Source organism: Crotalus tigris, unplaced genomic scaffold, assembly GCF_016545835.1.
Source record: "Crotalus tigris isolate CLP2741 ecotype Arizona unplaced genomic scaffold, ASM1654583v1 scf7180000017585.4430047, whole genome shotgun sequence".
NCBI classification, from domain to species: Eukaryota; Metazoa; Chordata; class Lepidosauria; order Squamata; family Viperidae; genus Crotalus; species Crotalus tigris.
The window spans coordinates 252627-269353 of NW_024096493.1; the positions used below are offsets into that span (position 1 = coordinate 252627).

At 36.7% G+C, this 16727-nt stretch overlaps 1 protein-coding gene across 6 annotated transcripts in view; it reads left to right on the forward strand.

The window, feature by feature from the left end:
* The window catches only part of TLE1 (TLE family member 1, transcriptional corepressor), a 74629-nt gene that overhangs the window by 23278 nt on the left and 34624 nt on the right, over nucleotides 1-16727 (forward strand). For 2 of the 6 annotated variants that reach the window (XM_039360969.1, XM_039360978.1), the window contains exons 7-9: nucleotides 9901-9975; nucleotides 11339-11543; nucleotides 12320-12336. The exons of 2 other annotated variants lie outside the window; for them this stretch is intronic. In XM_039360969.1, coding sequence (XP_039216903.1) covers nucleotides 9901-9975; nucleotides 11339-11543; nucleotides 12320-12336 — 297 coding nt within the window. The remainder of the gene's footprint in view (nucleotides 1-9900; nucleotides 9976-11338; nucleotides 11544-12319; nucleotides 12337-16727) is intronic. 2 more of the 6 variants (XM_039360988.1, XM_039360997.1) reach the window with 1 other exon arrangement.

Genomic DNA, 16727 nt, shown 5'->3' on the forward strand with positions numbered 1-16727 from the left:
AAAAGATAGGAGACAATCTTTAGGTTTGCCATAATTTGTATACCTGTTTAACCTCATGGGAAAATCATCTGCTAATATATGAAAACAAGTAGATAACTTGCATTTATGAGCATCATGTACCAGACATTTTGCTTGTCATATACATTTTATAATACTGAAGAAATATCACTTGTATTTCCATCCTATTGCTTCTGTAGTAGGCAAAAGAACCTGGAAACAAGTCCTGTTCCTTCTGATATTTATTCATGTGCAAGTACTATGAGAAATTCAAATTATTCATTTACTAGTTTATGTTAATTGCTTGCGAGAAGATGCCCTGCTGGTCTTTATAGTTCCCAGAGACACTTTGTAATGATAATTAGACATGCTGCTATATGGATTAACAGTGCAATAGTCCAGTGACGTGTTCAAACAATGGCACCGGTTAATCCATCTGTGCTTAAAATTACATCCCAACTTAAAATTACATCCCAACATCCCAACTCCCCCCCATCCCCACAAGACCCTAAGGAGGATTAAAAGATGATCCTCCACTTGAAAATTCTGCTTTAATCAATTTCTAAATTGTAGATCTCTGGTAAACTATTGGTAGTCAATTAGGTGAAATAAACTGAGAGAATGACCTTCATTTCCTTTGAATATCCATTCCTTTCTGCAAGTGTCAGTAGATTTTCAACTTAAATTTTATTCAGGCAGTTTTATTATATGCCACAGATTAGCTTTGCATAAACACACCTCCTCCTTTAAACTAGGTCCTTGTTCCTCCTGCTTTCCCCATCTAGTCAACTACTTTTTTCCCCCTAAAGTCTTTGTCTTCATGACCCCTAACTTGTCCCTATGATGTCTTTACTTGGAATTTAGTTCAGAAGTTCAACTGGGTATTTTCTATGTGTGTAAGTGTGTTTAGCTAACACAGCTCAAAATAGCTTTTAAAATAAATTGGAAATGTTTATATTGGACAATGAATATTTTGTGAAGCATCTGGCTTATATCTTTATACAGTGCTACTCTTTCTTTAAGAGCACCCAGCAGCCAAGAGAACAATACTGATTCATTTGCAGATTACCTCCAGTTGAATGCTTATTGGACATTCAGTGCAAACCCCGCTTTTTTAATAATTTTTTGTGCATTTTTAAAGGATCAAGACTATCATCCATTTATTTAATATGCTGATTTCATTTCAAGTGAAGCAGCAGCAATTTTTTTTGCCTCATGTGCAATGAACTCCTCCTGAAAAATAATTGCAAGAATAATAGCAAGAAAATTAGATTTGCCCTGTCAGATTGGATCAATTTAGTCCAGCATTTTATCAATGTGATAAAATGCTGGACTAAATCAAAGTAGGGTGATCACAGACATGAGACTGAAGTTTGCCTCTTGCAGTTGCTTCCCTGGAAGCCAATGTTATTTGGAGGTATGCTGCCTAAAATCCTAAGATAACATTACATCTTCAGGTCTAATAGTTTTTGGTAAATCACTCCTTGGTGGATGTATCTAAACCACCCCATCATATCTTGTGGAATGAATTCAATGGGTTTGTTATGACTAACTTCCAGCTTGTGAAGATGGACTTCTATATAATTTGTTTTAAATCTCTTTCCATTGGATAATTCCTGGAAATTTGTGAACAGGAAATAAACCTTTTTCCTGTCTACTTTCTGCAAGCTATTCATGACTTTATGCATTTCAGCCATGTCCCCTCAATGGCATGTATGCCTAGGATATTAGCCCTGTAATAAACTGAGGCATTAATATGTCACTGTCAACCAAAATATATCTTATTTTTCACCATTTCAAAGCATTATATTTTTTTATCATACTGTCCAGCCTTTTCCCCCAATCTAAGTGCCTTGCACAGCTGATCTAACAACTGTGTTATAATCCAAGAAGTGTTGTGCAACTGCAGTCTCATTTTACACATAGATATTGGTCTGGCAAGAGATCATTTCTTCTACTGCACATTTATATACACAAATAATTATCCTGTGCTGCACAATAAGTTTCATGCTCTGACATATGCTTGATTTGTTTGAAAGGGATTGGGTGCACTCTGGAAAATTGGAGTAGCATGAAATTGGGCTGACAATTCACTGGCCCTTTGCTCTTCTTCATTGAACATTCACTGTGTCAGCCTGTGTCCCTAGAGGGGAGGAAGCATCAGGACTCGGTCTGTTCTTACAAGCAGCAGCTGCACTAAAGTAAACGCCAGCTCAGTTTAATAGCAGCTGTCAGTATTGTTCAGAGACCCAACTTAGTATAAAGAACAATAGTGGAGGCCATGCTCTTAAACTGCAGTATCTTTCAGGCTAATAAAAGAAATAGTAATTTAACGGTTTAGACACCTATTGTGAGCCTGAAACATCACGAGAGAGTCTTTTCAAAATGCAAATCGGCTGCTGAATTCTCCAACATTAAACACAAATCAAGGAGCCAGTGGCTAAGCAAGGCCCAAGAAATTTGAGTTTTATGAAAGTAGAAGACGCAATAGAGAGACAACAAATTGAGGGAAAAGTATATTTCTAAGAAGTGTATGGAAATAGTTAAGACCTGTGTGTTTAGTGATGCTTAATGAGATTTTTTTTAAAAGAGCTTCATTGCTTGACATGGGAAATAATTGCTTCTAAATGGTGCCCTTACTTCTTTGTTGGAATGATCTTCTACTGGAAGTCTAGATCTGTATTCCATTTGGCACAAGAATTAAGGCACAGGTTGTGTGAGAAAGGTGTGTTGGGAAACATTCAGTTAAGAAAATTGTGGGAGAAAGGTTTGCTCTCATAAAAATCTGTAAGCAAGATCTGGAACTGTGCTTTTTTAATCCTGATAGAACAAATTCTAACAATCCCACAAAAACCCCTCCCCTGGGTGTAATGCTCTTGAAAAGCATCCAGGTTCCTTTTTCAGGAGTCTGGTCCAGTATGGATGCCCATCTTCAACGTTATGCAGTTAGGTAGTTCAGATTGTATAGTGTTTATTTGAACATATGGCAAAAGGCTCATAGGCAGAATACCTTCACACACATTTGTTTTGAAGGATAATGAAACTGAAATGTCCAATTTTAAATGTTGCAATGTGAACTAACAAATTGGCAAGTAAAGCAATCCTTCTCTTCCTATTTCAATGTTCAAGCATGGTGATAAATGTTTTCTTGGAGTGGATATTTAAATAGATTTCTTAGTAAAGTTTTAAGAGATTAGAGTAAAAGGAAAAGATAAATAGCAGTTAGGAAAATTAAAGGAAATTAGTATTAGAATCATAATTAGGCCACACTGATAGATAATTAGATCACTTTAGAAGATTGATACAGATTTGCAGATTTTTTTAAAATGAACTCTTTAAGAGTATCTTTTGGATCCATAAGACATTGTGGATATTTAGTTGAGGTGAAAAAGAATTTAATTATTTAATGATAGAAGGGTTTCCTCTTACCTTTTTGAGGTGTGCTGTTAGTGCTTCTGTGAAATGTATCAGTTGGATTTATGGTATTGGTGAGACAGATTGAGTTGTTGGCATCTAAAGGGCTTTGTGTCATTGCATGAGGTGATTGACTAAAGGATTAGCAAACCACTGGATTATTTTTCCTTTCCTTGGCTGTGGTATCTCTGAGACGGTAGTGTGTGAAGCTTAAGAGGATGAGGTTAACCTCTTGAGGGTTTATTATGAGTCTGTAGTTAATCTTCTGACTGCCTATAAATTACTAGAATATATCTTTTCCTGTAAAATAGAAATATGGAGACAAAAATTTGCTGCTGCAGCTTCTTATTGCAGAAGTTTTGGAATCATCATCTGCAATTCTGACTTTGGGTTGATGGGGAGAAGGGGCCACCGCAGAGATAAACTGTCAAAAGTCTTTTAAAAAACATTGGACAAAAGTGTTTTCTCCAGCCTGATGTCCAAATGTTTTAGGCTACAACTTACTTAATTCACAACCCACCAAACCTCTAGCTGTTAAAATTAGAGTCATCTGGGGGGTGAAGTGGGGAAAAAAAGATGATGGATGGAGCATTGAGATGCATAACTCATCCCTTTTGCACATGTGCACACATTCCAGCTGCCATCCCTCCTCTACTGGTTAATACTGATTGAAGATTATAAGAATTGTATTTTTTTTTTAATCTGAGGAATATACTGCAGATTTAAACTCAAAACAAGATGCTGAACAAATAGAAGGATTTATCTATTTAGGGGGATTTAAATTACAAATTATACTAAAAACCAGAGTCTGGTATGTATTTCTTAAAATTCTGCTTTCTCCCCATGTGTACCTTGCATATTACATTTTAAATAGCAACCTATGCTTTTGAAATAAGACATATGCTTGCTGTTTGACAATGGGTGGTATGAATTGAGAAATAGAAACAAGTGCTAAAGAGCCATAAAGGTCAGTATAGGAATGTGCAGAGATACAAAATAAATTTATTCAGATAACTATAAAATCTGCTATCTGTCTATTCCAGAATTTCCAGTTTTTAGTTTGAAGTTTTTCTGTTCTTATTTAAACCCATGCTATTGTGTTTTATTCCTTATGCTAATAATTATTTCAGAAATGCAAGTTGAAATGTACTATATATGATTAATTTTGATCATAATTTTGAGGAGCTTTGGTGACACAGTGGTTAGAATGCAGTATTGCAAGCTAACTCTACCGACTGCCACATGTTCAATCCTGATGGAGCTCAGGGTTGACTCAGCCTTCCATCCTTCGAAGATCCCAGATTGTTGGGGGCAATATGTGACATTTGTAAATCACTTAGTGCTGTAAAACACTATGGAACAGTGTAAAGTCTAAGTGCTATTGCTCTAAGTGTTATTTTCTAGAATTACTTCATTGTATATGTGAGGGTCAGATTGCAATTTTGAGTTTTATTTTTTTTTTCTTTCCCTTTCCCATTGAACAAAGACTGGGATTTGATTTAAACTAGAAAATATTCCAAAGCATAAAACCAAACATGAAATTACTCAGTTATAATGATATAACTGTGTTGCAACTTTTAAATTCCTGTCAAAAGAACTAAGCCTCTTGAGGCAGCATATTTTTCTCCTTTATTTACATTTACATTTGTTGCTGCATTTCACTAGTCATCCTGGATAAAAAAATATTTGGTTAATAGTGATGCTACTCTGAAGTGGGATTTAAAGGTCACTTAGCTGAATTAAACTTGCAAGTATAATAATAAAAGAATATCTTATTAAATTGTACAATTTAATTTGAATATTTTCTCCTTTTACAGTAAATATGTTACTTTCTTGATTTAGAATATAGTTTTAAATTCATTAATTAAATTAGTTACAATAAAGTTTTAGAACACTAATATCATGATGTACCGTGTTTCCCTGAAAGTAAGACCTGGTCTTATGTTATTTTTGCCTCCACAAGAGGCATTAGGTCTTATTTTGGGGCAGTGTCTTATATTTTTTGTGATACCTGTCTTGCCTCGTGGTGGCAGCACCAGCAGCCCCATCCAGCAAGAGCCCGCATGGCTGCTGGCCCACTTCTGCTGTGGTAGCTTGCAGTAGGAGGCTGTGCAGCACATTGTGCCACTGCTGCCACGACATGAGGCAGGTGGGGGAGGGATTGGAGCTTTTTTTTTTCCCGCAAGAAGTTGGAAGGTCTGACTGAACTTTTTTTAGTCCCACGAACTCCGTTTCAGCAGGAGAGAAATGTGCCAGAGCTGGAAAGCAGGTTAGTGTTTAAATTTTTGGTTTGGGAAGGAGAAGTGGCAGGAAACAGGGCTGCCATTTCGAGACCGGAGAAGAGAGACATGGGGTGATGCAGGATGGCAAGCATGTGCACGTCTCTGCTCTGCATCACTGCACAGAGCCGCTCTGCTTCCTGTTCTCTGTTCTCTCCAGTGGTGGCGAAGGAGTGCTGATGGAGGGAGGCGGCAGGGGAGGCTTGTGCTGCTATGGGGGAGATGGCGGAGGAGAAGGAGGCGGTGGCTGCCACTGGACAGGTGATATGTGGGGCAGAGTGTGAAGAAAGCCCTTGCAGCAGCACACAGCTCCAAAACAGTAGAGGGGGACCAGGCCTAACCCACCCATCCTCTGTAGGGTAGCATGGCAGTCCGGGTTGGGAGGGGAGTGAGAGGGAGCAAGGAATGGCCTGGGGGGGGGGCTGAAGGAAGTGGGTGGACACGTGAGACAGCTCCAGCCCCTCCCCCACCTGCCTCACCTTATTGTAATGGCAGTGGCACGATGTGCCGCGTGGGCTCCTGCCCCATTGCAGCAGCCAGGTGGGATGGATGGTGAGGTCATAATTAGGACTTATTTTTGGAGTAGGGCTTATATTAGAGCCACCCTCAAATATCAGGGTAGGTCTTTTTTGGGGGGTGGAGTTTATTTTCGGGGAAACACGGTATTTAAACTAGTTCAAAGTTATTCAAGGAATCAAAGGACAGCTTTCCCAGTTGCACTCAATTTCCTGGTTTTCATACAAAAAACTTTGCTGTAAGCATCAATCAACCTTTTTATTGGTATACTAATTGCAAATCCAGCATATTGTCAAAGGTACAATGTTACTTTTGAATTCAAGATTGGAGAAGACCATTGCTTACTAACACCTTACTTAAGAAGAAACTATAAATGCACTTTTCTAGGAGCGGGACAGAATACAATTCATTGAGCCACATGCTTTGTATACAGTAGGTTTTAACTTAAGTGATCTCAGCTAAAAAATAATAATTGGCTAGGTGATAGGGGGAAAATAGTTCTCCACTTAACAGTCTGGATAGGAATTTCCAGTTGGAGTGAACAGAAATACAGTAAGTTTTGAAAAATAAATACTGAACTAGTATAAAGCAATTTATACATATCCTCATGAAGTGGTTTAAAAAAAAACACAAAAGCCTACAAATAGAAATTTCTGTAATGAACCTTGCTAAAGGTAAGGCTTAGAAATGTTACTGACATTCCTTTAAATATTTGAAACTGATTTTAAGTTAGTTTGACTACTTCACCTTTCTGTCTTGGAGCAGAGAATAAAAGTGGTTTAAAACACATTTACTTGCTGTAAATATAGTGGTTTGCTTCACATGATTAAAACTAAAGAACTTCTTTAACCATTTAAGCAAAAATACAAGATTTTGTGTACCATATTTATCATTTAATGGGGCACATGATTGATCTCACATCCATTTCTTCATATCTGAATTAATGATGCTATTGTGATTCTGTCACCCCAAATCAGTGATACTAATTGCATATAATGTTTTCACATTAAATCATTGCCCAATTTGATTTGTGAATATGAATTTTAGGAGACTAAAAAAAGGAAGTAACTGTTACTCTGATGTATGAAAGATTTATAATACGTATAGCTTCTGTCTATGTACGCAACTCTCAGATACATATTGTTTCTGGCAAAGACATGAGGAAGTCTTCCAAAATTAACTCTACTTTGCATTTTTTTCTGAATTAGAAAACTGAGCTTGACAGTTTTGGAATCGGCTAGGGTTAGAAATATTCAAGTCATGGTCCAATATACTAAGTTGTGCTAAACATAGTTTCCTGGTTCATATGAGATTGCAACTCTAGTTGACTGGAAATATATGCTCAGTCTGATAATCTAAACATAATCTCTCCAGCTGAGATGAGATCATCTAAATTCAGCTTCTGAATCAAGTAAAACTTATTTATTGAAATATTGTTTTATTCTGTATATGCAAGCATCAGAATGCCAATTCTACTGACTTTGCACTTCACAGCAAGCAGAAAAACAACACCACTTTTTAAAAAAGTCTTCTCCAATATACAGTATTCAATAATGTTTTACTACTGTGTTGTAATGTTGAATTGTTTAAATACAGACTCCTATTCATTCTTTTTATAACACGTTAACAACCAAGCTGGGACTTTTCTGATGGCAAGATATTGTTTATTTTATAAACATAATGATAATTTTAGTATTTGAGCATTTAATTTTAGCATTTCTATGAGTTGAAAGTTGGATGCTATTGTAAAAATAACATTGTAAGCATTAATAAACACCTAAAATCACATTATACTTTCAACACATTTTTGTGCAATGTTTAAAGTACCCAACTTCAGTTTTGTAATCTAAAAATTATGAGTGATGTAAAAAGAAGAGAAAAGGAGGGAATTAATCTATCATTTATTGTAAGGTGGCTTGATAATTCATGCAGAATCTGCATGAATCTGGTTCAGTTTGCACAATAATAGCTCAAGTTTACTAAATAAAGACAAAATGAGTCTTTTACTTGTTCATTATTATTCCAGTAAGTCAGACTGTTTCCACCTGATGAAACATGCAGCTTTTTGTGCTACACTGAATTGGGTTCTCAGCATTGTTTAATCCTTCAATCATAATATCTTGTTTGTTTGAATCCACAAAAAAAACCCACAAAACTTCAACTGGAAATTCATTTTAAAAAAGTAGAAAACAAGAGTATTTTCAGCTTTGCTCACCAATGAATGACAAGGATGTATGCAGCAGCCATTATATCCCATTTTCCACACTTCATACTAAGGAAGAGTTACTACATGCATCCTGATCAGCAGAAAGTTCCTTCACACATTATATGTGCTTAGAACCCCCTCACATATTGTTCAAATGTCATGATGGTGGCAGCTAGGAAGTGGAATGTGTGCATACTGTGGGAAATCCTTTCATACACTCTTTCAACATATGTATTTGTGAACCCATTAGTGGTGAAATAATTGAAGTGACATAAAAATAATCATTATGGAAATATCTGAGTTTTCATTTCCATGTAGAACATTTCAAATAAGTATTACACAAGGTTAATGCTCCACCTTAAAATGCTAGATTCCCTTGCCCTTTTAGGATCTGTATATTGATAAGAGATAGATAATAGGAGAAAGAGGGATTTCTTAATTTTTTTTAACCCACCTTTGTTAACAGAAGGTGGTAAATTACTATGTTTATACCTATTTTGATGAGGGGGAAAGTAATTTCTATTTTTTCTTTTCTGCACTTCTTTTTTCTTGCTTTGCATTAGTTTTTATCTTTTTAATTCTACATTTTTAATAAAATTACTTTTTTTTTTAAAGTAACCATGCCCCCCCCCCCTTTTGGACATGTTCCTCAGAAGCTCTAAATATAAAGAGCTGTATAAAACAGTGTTTGAGATCTTTTGATCTTGAATTCAAGGTGACATGGCAGAGCTCAGTTGTAACCATTTTAAAATTTTTGCTTAATTATGGAAAAAATAGAATCCCGCGGTTTATTTGCTAGATGCCAATTTATTTATAAAAGTATATCATACCTAAACTTGAAGAGATGCTTCTCTTGTGAAAAGAGCATAAATTGTGCTGTGCTTTGTTTGGCATGTTACCTGTAACTTGTTAGCTTGTTACATGTTGTTAACCTTAAGAAAGGAAAAGTACTGGAGAAGCAGTAGCAAGACAATACCTGATGCGAAAAGTATATGTAAAGTGTATATATATTTCAGATATTTTTTGCTAGAATGCACAGAGTAGGTTTAGACATGGTAAAAATTTTGGTAAAATATATATACTTTATAATTTTTATAATATGAATATGCTTTGTTATACATGTTCTCACAGTGATTGTATGGATTGGGTCAGCTTTATGATGATAGGAAGCACTGCTAAAAAGATTAAATAGCCCAAAGCTTTCTAATGAACATGTTTGAGACAGATTTTAAATGTGTCTTCTCTAGTTGTGCACAAAATTTAACTGAAAACAATATTAATAACTCAGAAAAGCAGATGTTTCACTTTCTTGTTCTAAGATACAGATGAAACAAGTACTTTCCTTTAAGTGCCTCTTAACATTTTGTTAAATATTGTTATTTATAAGCATAGTAGTAATGATTATTGTTTTTTTAAAAAAATCAGTAAGTACTACCCTATTGAGGTGATAAATGTAATTGATATGATTGTACCATGTGTCAAACACAGGACCTGGTAATGCTATCAGCTCTTGAGAGTTGCAGCTTGGCTGAAGTCATACTGCAGAGACCCTTGCTTACAAATGTAAGCACTTTAAACAATTCTTTCAAAATTGGAAAGGGCTAAGTAGACTTTCTGGCTGCTAAGATACAAGGTGTGGGTTGCAGTTCTATGCACTAACCTTCTCCAACCTGGCACTAACTATACTGGGAATTCTAGAATCCCAGTCTCAGTCTATCTGGAGAGAGTGCTAAGTTCAGGAAGGCTATAATACATGCTTATCTGGAAGTATGTGTCATTGTTCACAGAGGGGCTTATTTTTGAGACGATAAATAGTAACTTGAAGCCTTGCAGCTTAAGTCAATCTCTTGCCTTCTGTTCGGAGCTCAGTCAAACTGATTATGTTATCCCTAGTGTTAACATTCAAACTGGGGTAGACTGGAAGGGATATATATATATATATATATATATATATATATATATATATATATATATATATATATATATATATATATATATATATATATATATATTATACATAACTGCATCTTCTCCAAACAAGGCACCTTCCAGAACCATGAGCTTCAGTCCCAGAATTTTCAGCTGTGATCTGGGGAATTCTGAGACATGAAGTCTGAACATCTGGAGGGCATTGAGGTTGGAAAAGGCTAGCATATATTGTGATCTGGCAAAGATCATTCTGATCTTCAACTGAATTTGGGAATAGGTACATAGATTTCAAATTGTTGAAGTAAATGTCATAAAGTGCCCTGAGGGTAAGACTAATCAGATCAACACTCTGCTTGGATTCTGTCAGTCTTAATGTCAAGCATACATATACAACAAGAATGAAGTGAAAAGAACACTTGCTTGGTCACTTTTCCAATTGGTGATTCAAGTATTGGAAATGTTCCTAGTAGAAGCTGTAACAGAGACTTATTTTAGATAGGGCCCTTTCAAGTTGTTGGTTTTCATCTTTATTCGAAGCAGTTGTGAAAACAAGCATTTGGAGACAGGAAGGTGAGAGCAATGATATCTCTGTCGGCACTAATTCTTTTAATACGGAGATGGATTTGAAAGGTGCCAGCTGTCTACCAGAGTCTAGACTACACAAAGCTGTTAGTTGGGCTGTAGATTAAATTGCATGGCTTAGTTCTGTAATGAAAAAAAAAAAAAGAATCAGTATCCAAGGCAGTATTCTTAGAATTGTGGAACCTAGCGCAGGGTGGTTACCTAGACCAGGCTGAAGTTGGGGAGAGGTTGAGACAAGGAATGGTGTTATGTTCATTGGCTAACCAGTCCTCCTTTTCTTTCCTTCCTCCCTCCCTTCCTTCCTCCCTCCCTCCCTTCCTTCCTTCCTTCCTTCCTTCCTTCCTTCCTTCCTTCCTTCCTTCCTTCCTCCCAATTGCCTGCTGGTTCTATCTGGAAATACCACAATAAATAACAGCAACAGCAGTTGCAGGCTCAGCATCTCTCTCACGGCCATGGACCTCCAGTGCCTCTTACCCCACACCCTTCAGGACTTCAGCCTCCTGGGATCCCTCCGCTTGGAAGCAGTGCTGGCCTTCTTGCCCTCTCAAGCGCTCTGGGTGGGCAGTCTCACTTGGCAATAAAAGATGACAAGAAGCATCACGATGCAGACCACCACAGAGGTGAGAGGCATGGGAAGCCTGATTAGGACATTTCAAATAAGTGTTCGCACGTTGCTGAAAATTGTGGGCATCTCTAAAGAATCCTAAGGAGCTATTTAGAATGAAAGCCAAGAATAATTATAATGCCAAACATTTAAGAATAAATTGTTCTGCATTTATACCACTGAAACAAAATTTAGCTTGAGGTACTTATTTTTTTGAGCCTGGAGCGCACTAGGGTTCTCCTGCTTTGATGAAATGCAGGGCATTTTAACATCCCTACAGATGCTTAGTTGTAACCTCAGTGGCCAGCACAATATTGTGGATGATCATTACACCAGAATAAGTGGGCAATATTTTTGTTTCCTTTTTTTTAATTAAAGAAATCTTTAATGGAAAGTGGGCAAGAGGTGAAAGAGTGGGCAAATGAAGAATAAAATTGAGTTGAATGAGTTGAAATGAAAGATTTTAAGCATTGCTCCTTTTTTGTAGCTTTGTTTAGGACACCTTTAAATATTGGGCGAATTGCACTTGAATAATTTTTGAAGAATAAAAATTAATTTATTCTGTCATGGAAAGAACTAGGCCTTGTGTATGGTTAAACTGTAAATCATGTTTACAAAATGTAATTTTCAGGAAATCACTGTATTAGGAATGTGCAATGACTTATATAAATAAAAGCCATTTTAAAACTGTTTGCGGCTTCTGTTCTAATTTCTTCCCCCTTTTTTATTTCTGTTCTTGCCTCTGTGTCTGAACGGGCATGTCTGTGCATTTCTTGGTTACTACGGGAACAGACAGAGATCCAGGCACTGTAAGTACCAATATTCCTGCTAATGTTAACATTTTCATAATTATGGTAGTTGATAGTCTAAATATTCACCTTTTTTCCCCTGTAAACTTACTTTCTGCTTCTCTCTCCTAGTTTAGATAATGGTCACAGTTTCTCCTCTTTGGATACCTCAGTGCTCTGTTAGGAGAATTAAAAAAAATACTATTTATTTTTAATAACATCTGTGGCTATGGGGATAAAATCCCTGCAAATTAATCTGGTTTCAGGACACAGCTTTTCTAATTCTATAACTAATATGTGCTTGAAAAACAATATCAGCTATTATATGGTAATCACCAGGAATGAGAACATTTTGATAATTTTATCTTCACAAACCTGACTCTTTTAAGTGTGTGATCAGATATTACACATTTAATCAGAGTTACCTATGTTGATTCAAAATGTATCATTAATTAAAAAATAAATGTCTTGTTATGTATATATCCTTTTGAAGAGTCCTACTGTTTTAAAACATATTTAAAAACAATGATGTATGTTACTCACATATATAAAATTCCTTAGCAATATAGAACAATGCTATTCAAGGCACATCAGAAGTCATCCTCTTTTTTTAAAAAAAAAATGGCCTTATGGAGATAACGTGTGGTAGTTACACCCTCTGGACAACTATTGAGTAACACATTATATAGTTTTTACAATTTGATTTTCTTATACCCTTTGCAAAAGGATTTCTCAGAGCTTTTATTCTGGTTTGAAAGTGGTTTGTGAGAGACAAAATTAATGTGCTCCTCTCTTTACATACTTTTTTCAGAGTAGAAACTGAACGCTGAATTTTAAAGTGGAGGAATTTAAAAAATGAATCAAGTTTTTATGAGTATATATCCTATTATACTGCTCTATAAGGTTTTCCTCCATCATCATCTTCAAGGCCACTCTGATTCCATGGTGACTCTGGGAGCTTACCAATAAAAATTAAAACAAAAGATATAAGAAGAAAAATAAGATACCTGTAAATGTTAGTAAATATGATGTGGGTTTCCTAAAGAGGTAACAGATGAGGTAGGCCAAAGAAAAAAAAAAAGGTTCTGCCTATCAATCTGCATGGATAGGTGGGCTTCTCAGTCTAATCATATAGTTAGGATTCAGAGTTTGCTCTTGATAGAGAAGTGAAGGTGGCAAATTCTACTGAATTTCCTCTTCTTTTGTACCCTCTTGCATTTTAGTGCTGTTGTAAGTCTGAAGGTTCACTGAATAAATGGTTGTAACTGGAGGACCACCAGTATAAGTATTCCTCAATTTATGACCATGACTGACCCTGCAATTACAGTCATAGTGTTAGAAAAGAATATTTGTAGCTCAGGACTGTGGGGTCTTCGGTGGTCTCTGAGCTAGTTTTCTTGCAGACATTTCATTACCAAACTATGTAACATCAGTGCACCAACTACCCTACAGTCATAAGTTGTGATGGTCATTAAGCAAGTCATAATGTGATCAATTGCTGAGTGCCCAAAATGTGGTCATGTGACCTTGAGGGAGGCGGCTGTCATAACTTTGAATTTGGGTGATAAGTACCTTTTTTTGGGGGGGGGAAATCCATTGTAATTTTGGATGGTTGCTAAGTGACCAATCATAAATCAGGGACTAATTATATTTGGTTTCCTTTCATCTTACCTTAATCTTACCTGTTTTAATGTCTACTGTCATGTTAGCAGGAGTTAATTTGATACAGTGGTTAAGTCACTAGTCTAGAAACCAGTTCTAGTCCTGCTTTAGATATGAACCCAGCCAGGTGACTTTGGGCCAGTCACTCTCTCTCAGCCCTAAGAAAGAAGCAATGGTAAAATACTTCTGAAATCTTGCCAAGAAAACTCTGAATTTGTCCAGGCGGTCACCAGGAGTCAAAACTGCCCAGGAGGCACCTAAAAAGTTATTTGTAACCAGATTGCAACAGAAGATATACATAGTTATATAAAGTTAGAATAGTAAAGGATGACAGCTAAGAAATAAATCCCTATTTCATATATACTTTCCTTTCATATAAAAGTGGGTTTGTTAAAAAAATGACAAAATTGTAGAACTGCAACTTTTCTTTTACTAAAGAAAATAACAGTCAGTTGAAAAGACACTTTGAATAGAGCGATGGTGTTTTTAGTGTATTTATCAATATTATAGCACAGTGAGTGCAAAATTGATAAAAAAGTATATTTGGAATATTCCCTCCTTATGGCAGTATTTATAGTATGAAATGAGACAAAATGAGCCTGTCTGATCTTCTTCTAAAGTGTTGTACAAAAGCTTCCCATTGGTCATGCTAGCTGGACGTTCTGGCAAGTACTAGCTTGGGGAATGCTGATGTGGAGAAAATGTACTAAATGGTCTGTAATAAAGAGATAATGTTATATGTGGTGAAGAATATCATCAGGAGATTTAGCTGTGTATTCCCTAATGCAGGGCTTTTCAACCAGTGGTACGGGTACCACCTGTGGTACATTGGCACCTGGCAGGTGGTACGCGAGCACCCTAGGAAAGTGGTAGTGGGGGAGGGGAATAAGCTGAACTGGTGGCAGCACCACACAAGCCTGAGCGAGAGATGGCTGGAGCTGCAGGGCTCTCAGGGCTCAGTGGAAGTGCCAGAGCCAGGCTCCAGCTGGAGCTCGGCACTGATCCTGGCACTTCTGCTGAGCCCAGAAGAAGCGCTGATCAGCTGGAATGTTGTAGCATCTCCAGGGTCTTGTGATTTACATTCAGATGCTTGGCAACTGATTCATATTTATGATGGTCACAGTGTCCCAGGGTCATGTGAAGTGACCCAAACCTGCTGCAACCACCCAGCAGATGGGGGGGGGGATAAAAATCAAACACCCCCCACCCCACTCCCACTGCCAATCCTCAACAAAAATGCTCATAACAATGAAAACCTCAGACAGGAGGAAGAGTGCCGCTGGGTGGCCGGCAGGTATCTTGCTTGGCTGTGGCTTGGGGGGCCCTTTTTTCAGTGCTATTATAACTTCGAACAATCACTAAGCAAACTGTTGTAAGTTAAGGACTACCTGCACTTTATCACTTTTTTCTTTTTCTTTTTTTTTTTTTTTTTTGGTCATCAAGTTTTTGACACCTTGCTAGGCGATTGGTGGTACTCGGATCTTGCCATATCCTGAAAGTGGTACAATGGGTGAAAAGGTTGAAAAGCCCTGCCCTAATGCACCTGTATTATTTTGATAGCTTGTGTAAAAGCCACCTATCAACCCTTTCCCTCTCTGGTGAACACTCAGGACAGTTAACCAAATGTAAAAACAAAAATTATATAAAAATACTGATTAAGATGAACAATAAATATTAAAATCAGTCAGTCAAACTTGGTGAAAGAGGTGCTTCTTTAGTCCTTTCTTAAACCCTAATAGTATAACTCCAAGAGAATGCATTCCATAACCTGGGAAGAACCAAGCGGAAAGCCTTCCAGAAAGATGAAATTTTAATAGCAGGACCACCTGGTGGCTGCTCCCATTGATTTAATCCACAAGACAGATTTATAACAGGAGAAGTGCCCATTAGGTAATCAGGCTTTAAACCATTAAACACTATAAATATTACACTGCTGACAACTAGTGTAGGAACCATATGATCTCTGTTTCTTGTATAGATCAGCAGCCCCTAGCAATTATATTTTCATTTATTAGAGTTTTTTTAATGATAGCTCCATGAAGAGTACATTGTAGCAGCCAAGACAGAAGTATTCTAGGGCAATCAACATCTAGGTATGGTCAATACCAAATCTGGTCAGTTAGGAAGAATGACTGGAACACTAGATATAATTGTTTGAAGGTATGCCTGGCCACACCTATCTTCTCTGAATTTAATTTCAACTTGCTCTTTAGCAACTAATTATATGGTGAATCCGTGGAGTTGCCAAGTGTCAAGCTTGAGTTGAGAGAATCTTTCCCTTACATGGCACTTCTCTCCCTTTTTCTTTTTCTGTCTGCTTATTTCTTCCTCTTGCCTCATCCCCATCCTTAATCCTCCTCCTCCTCCTCTGAAAGGTAGGACAACAGTATTTGCATATGTTGTGTATATGTGAAGATGGCTAATATATGTAACCTTGACTTTCATAAAGTTGTTTCCTTATTTATAGACAATTTGAACAGACATTAATTTAGTTAATATGTGTAATTCGCTTAACAAATGTGGCAAGAAAAGTTGTAAAATGGAGCAAAACTTAATTAAGAAATTTCTCACTTAATAACATAAAATTTAGGTTCATCATAAATTGAGGACTACCTGTATTTTTTTTTATTTCCAAGTGGATTCCACCCCCAAAGAACAATATTCTTTCTAATTTTTAAACGAGCTTTTAGATTTAAAGTGTATGTTGCTTCATCACATAAGTCATAACACATTGACTTGAATCAGTTTCA